Raw genomic sequence first — 20,890 nt, 5'->3', positions numbered from 1 at the left:
CATTGCTTACTCGTAACTAGGTTTCATTTGTGACCATCCATATAGATTGTGAACATTGTAATGCAAAACGGATGATCCATCACTAAGAATCTGCTCCGTTTCCATACACATAGTTCTGAAATGTAATCCATTAGTTCTTTTTGTGAGTTCTGGGAAGAGGCAATGGAAAAATATTAATATATTATAAAGTACCCTGTATCCAAATGTATAAATCATAACTATAAATTCTTTTGGCAAAATCATTAATCATTGTTTTAAAATAATATTGATTTTTTAACCATTTGTACACTTTGTCTCTGCTAATTACAAATGAAAAAAAAATCTGCAATTGTAACCGACTGTAGTTACAAGTGTGACTGAAAACTATATGGAAATTTTACTGTACTCAGCAACGAAAATGTTACCAATTAACATGAATTAATAAAAACCTGAAATAAAAAGGGTACTCCTAAATGTCTACTATATTTTGAGCACTCAGATGTGACATACTGATTAAATAGACTTTTATTAAAAATCCACTTGGTAACATAAAGCCCTGGGAGTAAGAACTGGGCAAATGCTATAACAACACTTATTTTTTTATCCACTTTTTCTCAGCTAAAGATGCATTTTTTTCAGAGCTTTGCCATCACTTCAGATGTCAACAGTTTATGAACATAAGAGTAGGAGGATGAATGCTGAGTGACTAGATCCCTTTTTCTTGAGTCAGGAATGACCAAAGAAGTGCTATCCGTATTCTTTCATTTTTTTCCTAATGAAGAAAAATTTAAAAAGAAAACTTCATAAAAGTTTTTTTTTTTTTAATCTTAAGAATTATTGAGAATTTTCAAATCTGGGGAGATTCTCAAGAAAGTCAAAAGTAACAATTTTAAGCATGTTTAGTTAGGAATGTGTTCATATAAATACAACATATTTCTTGATTTTTCTTCTCAAAATAATGTTAAATAGTATTGCTAATGGGTGGAGTTATGGTTCAATGTGTAGATGGGTAGTGGGAATTAGGAATGTGAAACCTATTCCCTACATCATAAGGTCTATAAACCTTATTAATAAATACCAATAACATCAAAGGTGTAGCAACAATATTGTACCTGGGAAATAAGGCGGATAATTTAACTCTGTATTTCTGCATTTATTACCAACTGTTCCATGCACAAAACTTGATGGTTCATTCATGTCCTTAAAAAAAGAGAGAAAAGTGAACAAAAAGAATTTAGAAGATGTATTCTCAAAGGAACTAATTCAGAGAGCCAATAAATTAAAGCAGCATATTTGAGCACATTCACTATTCTAAAGAGCAAAAATATAAGGCATCTCAATACTAAAGATTTAATTTACCTGTGTTTCTTTTTTACATTTCATGACTCCTTTTGAAAAACATAAAGTGTCCTGTATTTTTCTATAGATAAAATATAAATAAAAAAGTGAATTTTCTATGTTTTCTAGACATAAATTTAAATTATAATGGTGTATATTCTCCCATGTCTTTCTCTCCATTCCTGCCCCAGAGCCTTCAATCAATTGCTTTTTTACAAAAGCAATTGTATGTGGTTTTTAAAACCACAAAATATAGTTTATACATACAGAAAACTTTTTATTTCTTTATTTTTTTACTTTTATTTTTAAGTGTAGAATTTAGTGATTCATAACTTACATACAACACCCAGTGCTCATCACAAGTGCCCTCCTTAATACCCATCATCCATTTAAACCATCCCTCTGCCCACCTCCCCTAGAGCAACCCTCAGTTTGTTCTCTATAGTTAAGAGTGTTATGGTTAGCCTCTCTCTTTTTTCCCATATGTTCAACTGTTACAGTTCTTAAATTTCACATATGAGTGAAATCATATGGTATTTGTCTTTCTCTGACTGCCTTATTTCGCTTAGCATAATAGTCTCTAGCTGCACCCATGTTGTTGCCAATGGCAAGATTTTGTTCTTGTTTGTGGCTGAGTAAATACACACACACACACACACACACCACTTCTTTATCCATTCATCAGTCAATGCACATTTGGGCTCTTCCATAATTTGGCTATTGTTGATAATGTTGCTAGAAACATTGGGGTGCATGTATCCCTTTGAATCAGTATTTTTGCATCCTTCAGGTAAATACTTAGTAGTGCAATTGCTGAGTTGTAGGGTAGGTCTATTTTAAACTTTTTGAGGACTCTCATACTGTTTTTCAGAGTGGCCGCACCAGTTTGCATTCCCACCATCAGTGTAAGACAGTTCCCCTTTTTCTGCATCCTCACCAACACCTGTTGTTTCCTGTGTTGTTAATTTTAGACATTCTGACAGGTGTGAGGTGATAACTTATTGTAGTTTTGATTTGTATTTCCCTAATGATGAGTAATGTTGAGCATCTTTTCATGTGTCTGTTAGCCATTTGTCTGTCTCCTTCAGAAAAATGTCTGTTTGTGTCTTCTGTCCATTTCTCAACTGGGTTATTTGTTTTTTGGATGTTTAGTTTGATAAGCTCTTTATAGATTTTGGATACTAGCCCTTTATCTGATAAGACATTTGCAAATATCTTCTCCCATTCCATAGGCTGATTTTTAGTTTTGTTGATTGTTTCCTTTGCTGTTTAGATGCTTTTTATCTTAATGAAATCCCAATAGTTCATTTTTGCTCTTGCTTCCCTTGCTTCCGGAGACATATCTAGTAAAAAGTTGCTACAGCCGGAGTCAAAGAGGTTACTACCTGTGTTTTCCTCTAGGATTTTGATGGTTTCCTGTCTCACATTTAGGTCTTTCATCCATTTTGAATTTATTTTTGTATATGGTGTAAGGAAGTGGTCCAGTTTCATTCTTCTACATTTTGTTATCCAGTTTTCACAGTATCATTTGTTGAAGACAGTGTCTTTTTTCCATTGGATATTCTTTCCTGCTTTGTCGAAGATTAGTCGGCCATAGAGTTGTGGGTGCATTTCTGGGTTTTCTTCCGTTTTACGGATCTATGTGTCTGTTTTTGTGCCAGTACCATACTGTCTTGATGACTACAGCTTTGTAATAGAGCTTGAAGTCTGGAATAGTGATGCCACCAGTTTTGGCTTTCTTTTTCAACATTCTTCTGGCTATTCGAGGTCTTTTCTGGTTCCATACAAATTTTAGGATTGTTTGTTCTAGCTCTGTGGAAAATGTTGGTGGTATATTGATAGGGACTGCATTAAAAGTGTAGATTGCTTTGGGAAGTATAAACATTTTAACATTTGTTCTTCAATCCATGAGCATGGAATGTTTTTTCCATTTCTTTGTGTCCTCTTCAATTTCTTTCATAAGTGTTCTATAGTTTTCAGAGTACAGATCTTTTATCTCTTTGGTTAGGTTTATTCCTAGGTATCTTATAGTTTTTGGTGCAATTGTAAATGGGATAGGTTCCTTGATTTCTCTTTCTGTTGCTTCATTATTGGTGCACAGAAATGCAACAGATTTCTGTACATTGATTTTGTGTCCTGGGACTTTACTGAATTCATGTATGAGTTTTAGTAATTTTTTGACAGAGTCTTTCAGGTTTTCTACATAGGGTATCATGTCATCTGCAAAGGGTAAAATTTTGACTTCCTCTTTGCCAGTTGGATGCCATTTATTTCTTTTTTGTTACCTTACTGCTGAGACCAAGACTTCCAGTATTATGTTAAATAACAGTGGTGAGAGTGGATATCACTGTCTTGTTCCTGACCTTAGAGGAAAAGCTCTCAGTTTTTGTCCATTGAGGATGTTATTGGCTATGGGTTTTTCTTACACAGTCTTTATGATGTTGAGGTATGTTCCCTCTGTCCCTACTTTGTTGAGGGTTTTTATCAAGAATGGATGTTATACTTTGTCAATGCTTTTTCTGCATCTATTGGGAGGATCATATGGTTCTTATCCTTTCTTTTATTAATGTGGTGTATCACATTGATTAATTTATGAATACTGAACCACCTGACAACCCAGGAATAAATCCCATGTGATCATGGTGAATGATTCTTTTAATGTACTATTGGATTCAATTTACTAATATTTTGTTGAGAATTTTTGCATCCATGTTCATCAGGGATATTGGTCCATAATTTTCCTTTTTGGTGGAGGCTTTGTCTGGTTTTGCAGTCAAGGTAATCCTGGCCTCATAGAATTAGTTTGGAAGTTTTTTTTTTTTTTTTTCCATTTCTATTTTTTTGGAACAGCTTCAGAAGAATAGGTATTCTTCTTTAAATGTTTGGTAAAATTCTCCTGGGTAGCCATCTGACACTGGACTCTTGTTAATTGGGAGATTTTTAATTACTGACTCAATTTCTTTGTTGGTTATCAGTCTGTTTAAGTCTTCTACTTCTTCCTGTTTCAGTTTTGTTAGTTTATATGTTTCTAGGAATTTATCCATTTCTTCCCAATTGTCCAATTTGTTGACATATAATTTCTCATACTATTCTCTTATAATTGTTTATATTTCTGTGGTGTTATTCTGTGGGTTGTTTTTTCTCCTCTCTCATTTGTGATTTTATTTATTTGGGTCCTTTGTCTTTTCTTTTTAATAAGTCTGGTTTACAATTTTATTATTTTTTTTCAAAGAACCAGCTCCTGGTTTCACTGATCTCTTCTTCTGTGGGTTTTTTGTTTGTTTGTATATTATTTATTTCTGCTCTAATATTTATTATTTCCCTTCTTCTGTTGGCTTTAGGCTTCATTTGTTGTTTTTTTCTAGCTCCTGTAGGTGTAGGGTTAGGTTGTATATTTGAGATTTTTCTTGCTTCTTGAGGTAGGCCTGTATTGCTATATACTTCCCTTTTATGACCACTTTTGCTTCATCCCAAAGGTTTTGGACAATCATCTTTTCATTTTCATTTATTTCCATGTATTTTTTTTATTTCTTCTTTAATTTCCTAGTTGGCTCATTCATTATTTAGCAAGATATTCTTTATCCTCCCTGTATTTGTGGTCTTCCCAATTTTTTTCTTGTGGTTGACTTCAAGTTTCATAGTGTTGTGGTCTGAAAATATGCATTGTATGATCTCAATCTTTTTGTACTTGTTGAGGCCTGCTTTGTGACCTAATATGTGACCTATTCTAGAGAATATCCCATGTGCACTTGAAAAGAATGTGTGTTCTGTTGCTTTAGAATAATATGTTCTGAATATACCTGTTACATCCATCTGGTCCAGTGTGTCATTCAAAGACCTTGTTTCCTTGTTGATCTCCTCTTAGATGATCTGCCCATTGCTGTAAGTGGGGTGTTAAAGTCCCTTACTATTATTGTATTATCAATGAGTTCCTTTATGTTTGTTATTAATTGTTTTATATATCTGGGTGCTCCCAATTTGGGGCTATAAATGATTTATAGTTGTTAGATCATCTTGTTGGATAAACCACTTTATTATAATATAATGCCCCACTTTATCTCTTCTTACAGTCTTTGATTTAAAATCTAGTTTGTCTGACATATGTATGGCTACTCTGGCTTTCTTTTGATGTCCATTTCATGGTAAGTGTTTCTCCATCCTCTCATTTTCAATCTGCAGGTGTCTTTAGTTCAAAAATGAGTCTCTTGCAGCTAGCATATAGATAGGCCTTGTTTTTATTCATTTTGACACCCTTATATCTTTTGATTGGAACATTTAGTCCATTTACAGTCAGAGTAATTATTGATAGATATGAATTTAGTGCCCTTCTATTACTTGTTTTGTCATTGTTTCTGGAGATTTTCTCTGGACCTTTCTAGTCTTTGTTGCTATTGGTCTTTCCCATTCAGAGTCCCCTTTAATATTTCTTGCAGGGCTGGTTTAGTGGTCACAAACTCCTTTAATTTTTGTTTGTTTGGGAAACTCTTTATCTCTCCTTCTATTCTGAATGATAGCCTTTCTGGATAGAGTATATTTAGCTGCAGATTTTTCCCATTCAGCACACTAAATATATCATGCCACTCTCTTCTTGTCTGGCTAGTTTCTATGGATAGATTTGTTGTAAACCTTATTTGTCTTCCCTTGCAGGTTAAGGATATTTTTCCCTTGCTGCTTTAAAGATTCTTTCCTTATCTGTGTATTTTGCAAATTTTACTATGGTATGTCTAGGTGTTGGCTGGCTTTTGTTGATTTTAATGGGAGTTCTCTGTGTCTCCTGGATTTGGAAGTCTGTTTCCTTCATAGATTAGAGAAGTTTTCAGCTGCAATTTCTTCAAATAAACCTGCCCCCTTTTCTCTTCTTCTTCTTCTTCTAGGACTACTATGATACAAATGTTATTATATATCACAGAGTCACTGAGTTCCCTGAGTCTACTTTCATGATCCAATGTTTTTCTTCCCTCTTCTTTTCGGCTTCATTATTTTCCATAATTTTATATTCTATATCACTTATTCACTCCTCTGGTTCTTCCATCTTGTGGTCATTACTTCCAGTCAGTTTTGAATCTCAGTTATTGTATTTTTCATTTCAGCTTGATTGGTTTTAATCTCTTTTATCTCTGAGGTATATGTGTTCCTGATGTCTTCTACACTTTTCTCAAGCCCAGCTAGTATCTTTATGATTGTTGCTTTAAATTCTGGGTCAGGCATATTACTTATATCTGTTTTGATTAGATCCCTCACCGTGACCCTTTCTTGTTCTTTCTTTTTGGGATGAATTTCTCCATCTTGTCATTTTGTCTAGGTTTCTGTCTTCTTCTGTGTTTTATGATAGCCTGTTATGTTTCCTGCTCCTGAGAGTAATGGATTTATGAAAAAGAAGTCATATAATGCCCAGGGCCTGGTGTTCAGGAAGTGTCTCTGGTGTGTGCTGCATGTACTTTACTGCTTTGTTATGGCTGCTCTACACCTCAGGTCAGTCCTCTGCAGAGTTATTCCTTGCCTGAAGTGGGAAATCTTTAGACTTTGGCCAGAGATGGTGGGCTTTATCTAGGTGTGCTTTGATCTGCTTGTTAAAAGAGACCTGATGTTGGGATGCCTGGGTGGCTCAGTCGGTTAAGCGTCTGCCTTTGGCTCAGGTCATGATCCAGGGTCCTGGGATCGAGTCCCACATCGGGCTCGTTGCTGAGCAAGGAGCCTGCTTCTCCCTCTGCCTGCCTCTGTCTCTCTCTCTGATAAATAAAATCTAAAAAAAAAAAAATGTTAAAAGAGACCTGATGTTATTTCTATTAGAACTGAAGCTTTACAGAACTCTATGGTCAACAGGTATGGTGCATGCAGGGGTTTGTGCTGGTCTTCTGGGGGAGGGACCAACTGCATTGGTTCTTAGGCACACTTGCCCAAGAAAAGCAGTACCATTGGAATGCAGGGGGTAGGACTTGGTGTAAGCAGTTTAAGCAGCCGTAGTTGGCCCTTTGCTATTTACTAAGGTTAGTTTATGCTGAGTAGCAGGGTAGGGAATTAGCACTAGCCAACTCCTTTGTCCCTAGAGAGGGGATTTAGTGCCTTCTGCTGTCGGGGAGACCCTCTTGGGTCTCCTTGTGTGTTCTAAGCACTATTCAGATTGTTGTTTTCATACTGTCTGTGTCTAAGTTGCTTGCCTGCTTGGAGAAGCACAGTGCACTTTGGGCTCTATTGCAGCCTGGATGGCCAAGCTTTAAAACTCCAAACTTTAGGGACCTGGTGTGGTGAGGACTTGCATTGGTCTTCTCAGGGAGGGTCTAGAAGTGCTGGGGTTGATGCAGCTTTAACCCAAAAGGGCAGTCGCACCAGAGGGCAAGAGTATGAGATTTGGAGCAAAGCACACTAAACAGCCAGTGTCTGGGCTACACACCCTCAGCAAGTGTCCTTGTGCTATGTTGAGGGGCAGGGGAGGGAAATGGTGCCAGCCAGCTCTTTGGTACTCAGAGAGGCACTCTCAGAGAGCATTCTCTCAGATGTGCTCCAAGAAGAGGGAACAGCCTCTCCCAGTGCATCTTAGGCAATCTTCAGATCGCACCATATGTCTTAGTGTTATCTGCCTGCATTTTCTACAGGAGTAGGTCAGTACCCTTAGGGCTCTATCCCAGACACACTATGGACCTCCAAAACTCCAGTTTTTGAGCCCTGATGGTTGCAAAAACTCATGAAAATCACCCTTTCTCATTTTCCCAGCCAGTGACTTTGGGGAAGTGTCTTCCTTATGTGATCCCATGTGCTCCTCTCACTTTTGTCTCTCTCAAAAACTAGGGCTCCCTCCCCTCAGCAGCACCTGTGATCATTTCTTCCCCAAACCACATCTCTGCCCCTCCTACCTTCCATGATGTGGCCTCTTTTCTCCCTCTAGTTGTACAGTTTGTTCTGTCAGTCATCAGATCAATTTCTTGGGTATTCAGAATGATTTAATATCTATCTAGCTGTGTTCGAAGGATGAGGCAATCCTAGGGTCCTCCCAATACTCCACCATTTCAGCTCCTTCCCCTCTTACTACCAACATTTTAAAGTTACATCTAAAATTAGGAGATTGTTTGAAAGATAATTTGCTATATTTGTAAGAGATTATGATTTCTTATACCAACGACTGACAGTTAGGTGAGATTTATTCCTACATTGAATAAAATTAAAATAAATGTTTATAAGCATTTATAAATAGTTATAAAGAGAGGTTTTATTTTTGGTTCCTTGGTGAAGTTGAAAATATTCAGGAAATAGCATCCGTACACATAAAATGAATTGCTAACATTGTATTTTACAGTCCTATGCATATGGAAAAGCCTTTCCTTTCTATGGAAAAATGAGTGGGCTATTTTCACAAAAAATACTTTGTTGGAATTATTAGAATCTAGTAAGAATTCTGCATAACAACTACATAAGAAATAAAACAATAACAACTTAAAATATAAATTGCATAATGTTTACTTACAATGCACAAGCCATCAAACTTCATCTGGTTATTATAGAAATCTATAATTTCCCTTGCCCACCACTCTGCTGTGGCATTCTTGAAAAAATCTGGAAAAGCTACATGAGCTCTGGAAGTCTGTAAAATCATGTAGGAAGTCAGAAGAGAGACCATGCATGTCTAAGTTAGACATTTATCTGTCAGATTCACAAGCTGTGCACAGGTGATAATGAAGGCAACCTGATCCCAACTTTAATTGCATGAATGTATATTATTTTTCTCTAACCAAAAACAATGAAGAGTCAAAAAAGAAAGATATACATGGAGACAGAAGGGAGCAGGTTAGGGGTCCTTATAGATTGTCAAAAAAAAGTTCACAACACACAGAAATATATTTTCAGTGCTTCTTAGAGTTTTAGAGAATTTTTTTCTTTGTATCCTTAGAGCTCTATAATGCAGATTTACTTTTGTGGAGCATGATAGGAAAGGAAAAGACCTTGGTTTAGCCTGTTTCATCTGATAAAAAAAAAAAATGTTTACCCAGCTTTCTGCCCTTTTAAGACCAATATATTTCTTTACCACCCCAACCATTTGTCTTTCTCACATCTAACCCTTCCCACCCCAGCAGAGAAAAAGTGATTTACTCCTTTCCCTACCAAGAAAATTCCCTACTTGTCAGCCTACCCATATAAATTCTGAGGTCAAAGTCTGTGTGCTAGCAGAGGATTGACCTTCTGTAAGTAAATCAATTGCCTGAAAAACATGGCATCACTTGCATGCTTTCCTGTCACACTTTAAGTCTATGTAGTAACTGCCAGCATAGTCTTCTCCATGAATAGGGTAGGGGAAGGCATTGTGTATAGAGAAAATGCCAAAGGTAAGGAATATAGGGATCTACAAAACACATATAGTACGGGCACAAAAAGATACATAGATCAATGGAATGGAATAGAGGACCCAGAAATGGACCCTCAACTCTATGGTCAACTAATCTTCGGCAAAGCAGGAAAGAATATCCAATGGGGGAAAAAAAAACAGTCTTTTCAACTAAAGGTGTTGGGAAAATTGGACAGCAACATGCAGAAGAATGAAATTGTACCACTTTCCTACACTATACACAAAAATAAACTCAAAATGGATGAAAGACTTAAATGTGAGACCGGAATCCATCAAAAATTCTAGAGGAGAGCACAATCGCAGCAACTTCTTGCTAGACATGTCTCCAAAGGCAAGAGAAACAAAAGCAAAAATGAACTACTGAGATTTCATCATGATAAAAAGCTTTTGCACAGCAAAGGAAGCAGTCAGCAAAACTAAAAGGCAACCTATGGAATGAGAGAAGATATTTGCAAATGTATCATCAGATAAAGGGCTAGTATCCAAAATGTATAAAGAACTTACCAAACTCAACACCCCAAAAACAAAAAATCCAGTCAAGAAATGGACAGAAGACATCAACAAACATTTCTCCAAAGAAGACATACAAGTGGCCAACAGACACATGAAAAGATGCTCAACATCACTTGGCATCAGGGAACTACAAATCAAAACCACAATCAGATACCACCTCACACCATCAGAATGGCTAAAATTAACAACTCACGAAATGACAGATGTTGGTGAGGATGCAGGGAAAAGGGAATCCTCTTATACTGTTGGTGGGAATGCAAACTGGTGCAGCCACTCTGGAAAGCAGTATGGAGATTCCTCAAAAAGTTGAAAATAGAGCTACCATATGACCCAGCAATTGCACTACAAGGTATTTATCCAAAGGATGCAAAGATAGTGATTTAAAAGGGCACATGTACCCCAATGTTTATAGCAGCAATGTCCACAATAACCAAAATATGGAAAGAGCCAAGATGTCCATCAACAGATGAATGGATAAAGAAGAGGTGGTATACATATACAATGGAATATTCCTCAGCTATCAAAAAGAATGAAATCTTGTCATTTCCAATGACATGGATGGAAGTAGGGGGTATTATGCTAAGTGAAGTAAGTCAATAAGAGAAAGGCAAATACCATATGATTTCACTCATATGTGGAACTTAAGAAACAAAACAGATGAATATAGGGGAAGGTAAGGAAAAAATAAGATGAAAATTGAGAGGGAAGCAAACCATAAGAGACTCTTAACTGTAGGTACAAACTGAGGGTTGCTGGAGGAGAGGTGGGTGGTAGGGGAAGGGATAATTGGATGATGGGCATTAGGGAGGGCACTTGATATAATGAGTACTGGGTGTTATATGCAACAGATAAATCACTAAGCTCTACCTCTGAAACTAATAAAGAAATACCTATATGTTATAAATACTTTTGAGCTGATATAATTATATACTTCAATACATCATTTTGCCCAATAATTACTTTTACTTATAAGGAAAGAAGGCTCAATGGGTTTATAGTCAACAAATAATGGTTGGCTCCATAGCTCAGGGGTTAGAGCACTGGTCTTGTATAGTCAACAAATATTGCCTATGCTAGATTGTAATTTCTCCCCTAGATTATAATGAAAAATAAGTAAGAAAGGTAATACCCTGTTTTTAACTTCTATTGTGCTCTTTCCACAATTCATTCATTTTTCTGTTTCTTTTATTCTTTTAGATCGCTGCTCTATTCCTTTAATACAAATCATTAGTTATATCCAGAAATTTCATCAGGTACATATGATCCAAGAGTCTGTATACCTTTTGTGGTAGGGTATCTCAAGTGATTCTACATAAACCACTGTAAATTGAAGGGGCCTTCCAAAATCTATATAAAGAAGCTATGCCTTCCTCTACAGTGTTGCTAATATTACCCAGGAATGATGGGTAGAACTGCAATTAAGATAAAATTCTGACTTTTTTTTTCCCTAAACAACATTGTTCAGTAATTCTTTGAGTCAACTCTAGAAATAATTTGGTAAGTTTTAAATAAGAATTTCTCTCTAATTTTTCACACATGAACTTGTATGACTTAATGATTACAATTTAACCTACCTAAAATACTGACTGCCAACTCTTAAGTTTCATTGATTTTTTTCTATTGTCTTGATATTGTTTCATTCATTCATTTCTGGTCTAATTTTTATAATTTCCTTTCTTCTGCTAGTTTGGGGCTTAGTTTGTTCTTTTCATAGTTCCTGGAGGTCTAAAGTTAGATTATTTGATATCTTTCTTCTTTACTGTGGGTGTTTATCATTATAAACTTCCCGCTTCGTACTGCTTTTGCTGCATCCCATAAGTTTTGGTGTGTTGTATATTCATTTTTGTTTGTCTCAACATATTTTATAATTTCCCTTTTGATTTCTTCTTTGACCCACTGGTTATTCAAAAATGTGCTGTTCTATTTCCATGTATTTCTGAATTTTCCAATTTTCCTTTTGATACTCATTCCACTATGGTCAGAAAACATACTTTGTATGATTTCAACATTCTTAAATTTGTTAAGACTTATTTTGCAACCTAATATGTGATATATTCTGGAAAACATAACATGTGTTCTTGAGTAAAATGTTCTGCAGCCATTGGGCAGAATGTTCTGTAAATGTCTATTAAGTCCATATGGTCTATAGTGTTAGGTCCATGTTTCTTTGTTGATTTTCTGTCTACTTGCTCCATCCATTATTGAAGAAAGAGTATTAAAGCCTTCTACTGTTTGTACTACTGTGTACTTCTCTTTCAGTTCTGTCAATGTTTGTTGCATATCTTTAAGTGCTCTGATGTTGAGTGCATATATATTCATAATTGTTATATCTTCTTGATGAATTAAACCTATTATCATTAATAATGTCCTTATTTGTCTCCTGTGACAGTTTTTGACTTAAAGTCTATTTTTTTGGATATAAGTATAGCCACCCTCCTTTGGTTGCCATTATATAGAATATCATTTTTCACATCACTTCACTTTCAGCCTATAAACGATTATGAGAGACCACTATGAATAATTAAACATCAAAAAACTGGATAACCTAGAAGAAATTATAAATTCCTAGAATCGTAAAACCTAATAAAACTGTATCATAATGAAATAGAAATCTGAAAAAAAATTATTTGTAAGGAGATTGAATCAGTAACCAAAACCCCCCTAAAAAAGAGTCCAGGACCAAATGACTACATTGGAGAATTGTACCAAACATTTAAGGAAGAACTAATGCCAATCCTTCCAAATTTATCCCCCAAAAACTGAAGTGGTGAGAATACTTCCAAACTCATTTTAAGAGGCTAGCATAACCCTCATACAAAAGTCAAAGATATCACAAGAAAAAGAAAAACTACAGAATAATACCTCTTATAAATACAGATGCAAACATTCTCAACAAAACACAAAAGAACTACATTCAGCAGCATATTAAAAGGGTCATACACAATGAACACACAGAATTTAATCTTGTGATGCAAGGACTGATCAACATATGAAAATCAATTGATGTAATATACCACATTAACAGAATGAGGATAAAAATCACATGATCATCTGAACAAACAAAAAGAAAAAAGTATTTGACAAAATTCAACACCCTTTCATGATAAAAACTCTCAACAAACTAAGAATAGAAGGAAATAACATAATAATGATGATATATTAAACACCCCCAGCTAATATCATGCTCGTTCAGAAAAAAAATGTTTTTCTCTCTCTCACACACACATGCACACACATACACACTGTTAAAATTAATAAATTAAATAAAGTTGTAGAATATAAAATCAACATACAAAAATCAGTTGCATTTTTATACACTAACAATGAACTATCAGAAAAGTAAATTAGGAAAATAATCCAATTTATAACAGCAACCCAGATAATAAAGTACTTAGGAATAAAAGTAAGGAGGTGGAAGATTTGTACACTGAAAACTACAAAACATTGCTGAAAGATATTGAAGAAGACACAGATAAATAGAAAGATATCCCATGTTCATGGATTGGAAGAATTAATATTGTGAAAATGTCTGTGCTACCCAGAAGCAATCTGTAGATTTAATGCCACCTCTATCAAAAACCCAATGGCATCTTTTACAGAAATATAAAAACAATTCTATAATTCACTTGGAACTACAAAGACCCTGAATAGTCAAAATAATCTTGAGAAAGTAGAACAAAGCTGAAAGTATAACATGTCCTGATTTCAAAATATACTCCAAAGCCACAGTAATTAAAACAGTATGATACCAGCATAAAAACAGACACATAGACTAATGGCACCTAATAGAGAGCATAGATATCAATCCATACATATGTAGTCAACTAATCATTGACAAGGGTGCCAAAAATACACAATGGAGAAAGGATAGTCTCTTCAACAAATGGTACTGGGAAAACTGGATATACATATGCAGAAGAATGAAATTGGACCTTTATCTTACATCATACACAAGAATCAACTCAAAATGGAGAAAAGACATTAATGTAACACATGAAACTGGAAAACTTCTAGGAGAAAACAGAGGGAAAAGCTTCATGTCATTGGTCTTGGCAAAGATTTTATGGATATGACACCAACAACACAGGCAATAAAAGCAAAAGTAAACAGTAACTAAATCAAACAAAAAAGTTTCTTCATAGCAAAGGAAATAAGCAACAAAGCGAAAGGCAAACTACAGAACAAGAGAAAATATTTAAACACCATATATCAGATACAGTGTGAATCTCCAAAGTATATAAGAAAGTTCTACCACCCAATGGGAAAAAAAAAAAAAAAAAGAAAGAAAAGAACTGTAATAACCTGCTTAAAATAGGGCCAAAGACTTGAATAGACATTTCTCTAAAGAATGCATGCAAATAGCCAACAAGTAGATGAAAAGATGCCCATAATCTCTTATCATCAGAAAAATGCAAAAACCACAATGAGATATCACCTCATACCTGTTAGGATGGCTATTACCCAAAAAACAAAGACAACAAGTTTTGGAAAGGATATGGAGAAACTGGAATCCTTGTGCACTGTTGGTGGGAATGCAAAGTGGTACAGCCACTTAAGAAAACAGCATAGATATTCTTCAAAAAATTAAAAATAGAAATACTGTATGATTTAAATATGGTCTGGTATAGAGAATTTAAAAGTAAGTCATCTACTTTTTTGAAGAAAATATTTAAATTGAATTAATCGTCAAAAGGATCATTAAATCCAAGTGCTGAATTTCTTTTAGTTAGGTAGTCAATCAGTGTAAAACTTACATTAACAGCTTCATCTTCAGTTAGACTTTCATCTATTGTTATGTTGGGCAAATCTGGCCAAACCTACAGAGAAAGAAGGAATGGGAAAATAGTTGAAAATAAATTCAGTATTGTATGACTATATTGTAAATAAAGTATAATAGGGTTTTGGAGGCATATTATTATATGTTGAGACCAGTAATTCTTTCAATTGCTTTTTTTTTTTTCAGTTTGTGTTTTGGTAAATGTAACATTTGCAAATTATTCTCATCTTTCATATTAATTTTCTCTTTAATATGGCAAATAGGAAAAAGAATGCCAACCTTTGTAGTAGGTAGTGGTTTTAAAACCAATGCATGTAACCAAAAGTTCTAGTCGAGAATAATATGAAGGCATGTACTAAATTTAATTTAATGTGGTATGTTAAAACTGTTTCTGCAATTGTTCCAGCATTAAAAGCTAAAAACAATAGATATAGTTTTATTTAAAAGGAATTGAAGATCTGAGTTGGATGATGCCATGCTGAGGCAAACATCTTCTTAGCTTTCACAATTAGTACTAAATACTCCTCTTTCTCCCTCCATATCTTCATCTCTGTCCCTGCCTCCCCACCTACCAATGTTTTCCTCTACCCCAACCACAAACACACAACTTGAGCCCAAATTCAATCATGCTGAAAGCTCTGAGAATTTGAATCTATGTTGTAAAAGTTAGATGGTTCCATATAAAAAAAGTGTAGATAATTCCCAAGGACTAGTTACCTACAAGGGATCACTTGCTGATGGGGAGCAACTCCCTAAAGGAATGGAACAGAAGACAGAAATCTGAGAAAATGTATAGACATATAGAATAAGAAGAAAATAGGAAAAAAAAAACCCTTTGTATAGCCAATATGCCATACTCTATACTTGCATGTTTCTTAAGGTGTTATGACTTCTCATCAAGTTTTTTTCCTATTTTATTTATTTTTTTTCTATTTTATTTTTAACTTTTTTTTTCTATTTTATTTTTTTCTATTTTATTTTTAACTTTTTGTTTTGGGATTTTTTTCTCTTTTATTTTTAACTTTTTGTTTTGAAATATTTTCAGACTTACAGAAAAACCTGGATTTTTTTCTGTTTTATTTTTAACTTTTTGTTAGGATTTTTTTCTATTTTATTTTTAACTTCTTGTTTTGAAATATTTTCAGACTTACAGAAAAGCCACCAACATTATACCTAGAGTTCTCTGTTTCCCCTAAAGTTAAAAAATTTATAACCTCTCTATAATTATCAAAACCAAAAAATTGGCATTAATACAATATTATTAAGTAATCTACAGGCCATGTTTGAATTTCACCAGTTTTATCACTAATATGTTATTTTTGGTCCAAGATGAATAAAAGGATTCTATATTGTATTTCATCACATCTCATGGAATTTTGTTTTTGTTTTTCATTCTAGTTAGGAGTAATGGATTTTTTGTTTACTCATTTATATGTAAACCAAATCAGGATTTTTCTATAATAATTAATACATCCAGGTCTGAATATTATTGCTTAAATGAAATACAATACATTATATTCCTTGTTCAAGTCAGGAATATAAGTATAGCTCTTGAAAACACTGTCTCTTTTATTAATGAAAGAAGTTCGAACATTTAAATGACTTGCAGTGTAGAATAATGAACAACCATCTTTTTTTTTAATATTTTATTTATTTATTTGAGAGAGAGAATGAGATAGAGCATGAGAAGGGGGAGGGTCAGAGGGAGAAGCAGACTCCCGGCTGAGCAGGGAGCCCGATGCGGGACTCAATCCAGGGACTCCAGGATCATGACCTGAGCCGAAGGCAGTCGCTTAACCAACTGAGCCACCCAGGCGCCCCCCAATGAAATAACATTTTATACTTATTTTATTTCAAGATATCAATTCAGTACCTTTGCCCAACAAATATCATTGGTGTTAGGCCATTTGACAAAAACATCTTTCTCCAGTCCTCTTTCAAATGCAGGGTAAGACTTTGTTTCATTTCCTGAAATTGCTGGATCCTAAAATTAAAATGAGATACACACCAGGTAACTCTGGAATAAAAGTATAGCCAGTTGGGTTGCTGTTATGAAACAAAAATTTCCATGATTACATCATCATTTTACTGTGCTCTCACATAGGCTGACAAATAGACTGACAGTATAAACTTCAGTGTTCTAGCTAGATTGTCCTCTAAATTCCTTGGAAGGAAATTTTAAGAACTTTTGAAAATGTATTGGCTATGATTTCAAGAATGATTACTGGCATTTTTTTGTTTTGTTTTTATTTCTCCCAGTGGGATTACTGGCTGCCTGTCTTGCTTACTAGAAGATATTGATAAAATACTCTCCCCATTGAATCACTAAATTGAAGTCAAATTTTTAAACATGACAAGCATAAGAAGCAGTCCCATAGAATGATCTGAGAATTGTATAGAAATGGAAAGTCCATTATAACTTTGTGAGAGCTTCTACAAATTGAGGCTAGTTTGTAGCTTCAATGATTATTAGAAGACAGCTTGCCTTTGACTTCCAGAATCAATCTTAGATCGCTAAGGATATACCAAAATGTAAAGGTAGCTTGGTAACAGCCCATGTAAATAAAAGTCTTAAAGGAAGAAAGTTTTAGATTTGGGAAGAATTTAAAGTAATAGTCTTCCTATTTTAAAACACCCCCCCCTCATTCTAAGAGATAATTTTTTTTAAAGATTTTATTTATTTATTCATTAGAGACAGAGAGAGAGAGAGGCAGAGGGAGAAGCAGGCTCCCAAGGAGCAGGGAGCCCAATGCGGGACTCGATCCCAGGACCCTGAGATCATGACCTGAGCCGAAGGCAAACACTTAACCATCTGAGCCACCCAGGCGCCCTCTAAGAGAGAAATTTTAATGAAATCAAGATAACACGACTCAGATAAAATATAAAATATAAATACTAACCAGGATAATAATGTATCTCATTCCTTCCTGTCTTATTTTGTCAACAAACTGAGGAAGGTCACGGAAGTTTTCATCAATTGTAAAGTCTAGTTGCCTTTCCATGTAATCAATGTCTATATACTGAACATCCTAAAAGATATGAAGATTGTGGCAGTGGGGTAAGAATCACAGAAGTCAGTGCATCTCATTCTGTCATCATATAAAAGTAATAGCAATATGAAAGTTTAAATGCCTCTTCACTTAATCCTAAAGAGAATTAATCAAGCAACACAATGCTCAACAAATAAAACTAGTGTATAAAGATGCAAAACAGTCCATAAACAAGTTCATATAAATGTTGTTTGTTAACAGTTCACGTAAAATTTTTGATTTCTAAAAATTCTTTTGGATCAGTATCTTTTGTTATGTAATTCCCAAAGGAAATAGGAAGACACAAGAGTAAAGGATTTATGACGCTATGAAATTATGTTAAATGACAATTTGTAATGTTGTAAAATACGTACAGAAATAGGTGTTGTTTTATTTCTGGAAACATAAAGCCAATAGGGGGTAATTTCAAGTAATTCTAATATTGCCAAAGGGGAAGAAAGAATTATTAGTAAATCCATCAATTATAAGATTCTCTTATTATCTAACAAAGTCTTTTTAGAATTATAGTCCAAGCTTAAATAATCAAAATAGTGCTTACAAATAGGTATTTACAAATATGTTTAAACTAATAAATGTTTGAATTCTATCATGACATCCTTTAGACCTAAATAGCAAAATTTTAAATTATTTTTTGGTAATAGACATTAACTCAATTTCTTCTTCTAGGTGTTATAAAAAGTACGGCTCATATAATGGACCTAATATGGAAAAAAACTCCTTTTTATAAAAAAAATTTTCACTTGTATATTTCTATATCATCTACTTATACAATTAATTTCCTCATAATAATGTATTCAGGAATCATATACTTGATTCTACTACATGTACCAGTGTCTTATAATGAGGCCCTTCTCATTCTTCTTAGAATGAGTTCTTATATACCAAGCATTCTGGATTTCACTGTTTAAGTGCTCCCAGAAGGACCCCTGGGATTCCTGAATCTGTTCAAAAAATAAAATCACAGGGATGATTATTTCTAGATACTCAGTAATATTTAGTTTCCCGAATATTGAGGGAAGAGAATATTCTGCAAGTGCTCTAATTCTGTGTTCTAACCTTACAACTATCACTGTTCCAGGGCAAAAATCACTTAGCTTCATTTCCAATTTCTTCTCCGTATTTTGTCAGATCAGCTGATGAAGTAGGTTTCTGTGGACTCTTATTCTCATATATATATAAAAAAAATGGGAAATACACCTGATTACTTAAGCAACCCAAAGTTTATGAGAGAAAAACAGGTGCACAGTGACTTGTTTAGTACAATTCAGGGTCATGGAACTAGAGAGAAAGGAGAAAAAGGAATGATATTACCCTTTTTCCTTCATCTAATAAAGACACTTTATAAAAATCTTATAACCAAGTCATTAGGTGCTACTAAAAAACTAAGAATTATTGTCAAATGATTAATTTTAAAGTATACATACTTTTTTATTTTGCTTTTATAGATGACATATTTAACACTGTTTTAAAAATTTATATACGTACATAGGGGATCTGAGCAGCCACCATATCATTAAATACTTGCTCAACTTCTGAAGTATTTCTGTACCCATAATGACATAATTGGAATCCCAAAGCCCAGTAAGGTGGCATGACTGGTCGGCCAATTACCTTTGGGGAAAAAAAAAGAGTTATTTGTGAACTAAGAGAGTTACTTTATATTACAAAGAAAACTTTTTTTTTTTTTTTTAATTTACAATCATACTTCATGGTATTGCTGGGTTGCAACTTCAGGAGTTGGGCCCAAGAACATATAAAAGTCCAAGATTCCTCCAATTACACGGTAAGTTAGAGCAGGAGTTGGCTGAAATGTAACATCTGGAAATCCAAAATATGATTACAATTTTTTATCTATGTATACTAGTTTACTAAAGAGTCATATAAAATACAAGAAATTCAACAAATGATTGTTTTACCCATTGCATTGCTGTTAAGTAAGAGAACTCCATGAGCATAGCCTTCATCTTCCAGAGCCATGTAATAAGGATGAAATCCATACGAATTAAATTTATACTAAAATAAAAAATTAAACATATATAATATATAAGTAATAATAGCATAATATTTAAATAATAGTAGCATATGAATTTTATCAAGGTAATATTTAAATTCATTATAAGATTGAGCCTATATGAATTTAAAGGGTCCTTCTTTGTACACAAAACTATGCTTAAATTAAAATAAATATATCTCCTTTAGAAAAAATATTTTTTATTATTTGAACCATTACTGCTTTAGAGCAAACAAATGAATGTAGAAATTTGTAACACCCACAAATATTGTCATATTAACTGATGTAAAAAAACATTAGTATTAGTGTAGTTGGGTTTCTTTCTACAGGTATGTCTTTATAAATTGGCACTTCTTTTTCAATAATAAAATGTCCTAGAAATGATTAAAATGATGAAAGTATTCAAACCTCTTAAGAACTTATATGGTAATATCTAAGTTTATATGATATTTATGATAATATTTTAAATGATAATATCTTGTTTATATAATATTTTATAAAACATTTAATTTCATTTTAGCTAGATCTTTTCATTTTTCAGAATAAAAATTCTATACTCAGGGTCATGAAATGACTTGCAAAAGTCACAAAACTTTTAAGTTGATGATCCCTAATCAAACTGACAACTTTAGGGGCACCTGGGTAGCTCAGTCTGTTAAGCCTCTGAATCTTGATTTTGGCTCAGATCAATCTCAGGACCTTGAGATGGAGCCCTGTGTCAGGCTCTGCCATGAGCATGGAGCCTGCTTGGGATTCTCTCTCTACCTCTCTGTCTGGGCCGCCTCCTCCCCACTCTTGCTTGTGTTCTCTCTAAAAATACAAAAAATAAAACACACACACACACACACACAACAACTGACCTCTTTGACTCACACCGTATCCCAGTA

The 20,890-nt window shown here is 34.2% G+C and overlaps 1 protein-coding gene across 1 annotated transcript in view; it reads right to left on the bottom strand.

The window, feature by feature from the left end:
• SI (sucrase-isomaltase) overlaps nt 1–20,890 on the bottom strand; it is a 98,648-nt gene that overhangs the window by 23,413 nt on the left and 54,345 nt on the right. The window contains exons 28-36 of the mRNA XM_045902126.1: nt 19,909–20,005; nt 19,698–19,810; nt 19,478–19,603; nt 17,843–17,971; nt 16,816–16,926; nt 14,920–14,982; nt 8,777–8,893; nt 1,092–1,179; nt 11–149 (exon numbers count right to left, since the gene is read on the bottom strand). Coding sequence (XP_045758082.1) covers nt 11–149; nt 1,092–1,179; nt 8,777–8,893; nt 14,920–14,982; nt 16,816–16,926; nt 17,843–17,971; nt 19,478–19,603; nt 19,698–19,810; nt 19,909–20,005 — 983 coding nt within the window. The remainder of the gene's footprint in view (nt 1–10; nt 150–1,091; nt 1,180–8,776; nt 8,894–14,919; nt 14,983–16,815; nt 16,927–17,842; nt 17,972–19,477; nt 19,604–19,697; nt 19,811–19,908; nt 20,006–20,890) is intronic.

This window comes from Mirounga angustirostris, unplaced genomic scaffold (genome assembly GCF_029215605.1).
Source record: "Mirounga angustirostris isolate CCGP_5_RB_7025 unplaced genomic scaffold, mMirAng1.0.hap1 SCAF_1, whole genome shotgun sequence".
Taxonomy (NCBI): domain Eukaryota; kingdom Metazoa; phylum Chordata; class Mammalia; order Carnivora; family Phocidae; genus Mirounga; species Mirounga angustirostris.
This window is presented reverse-complemented; position numbering and strand designations above follow the sequence as displayed.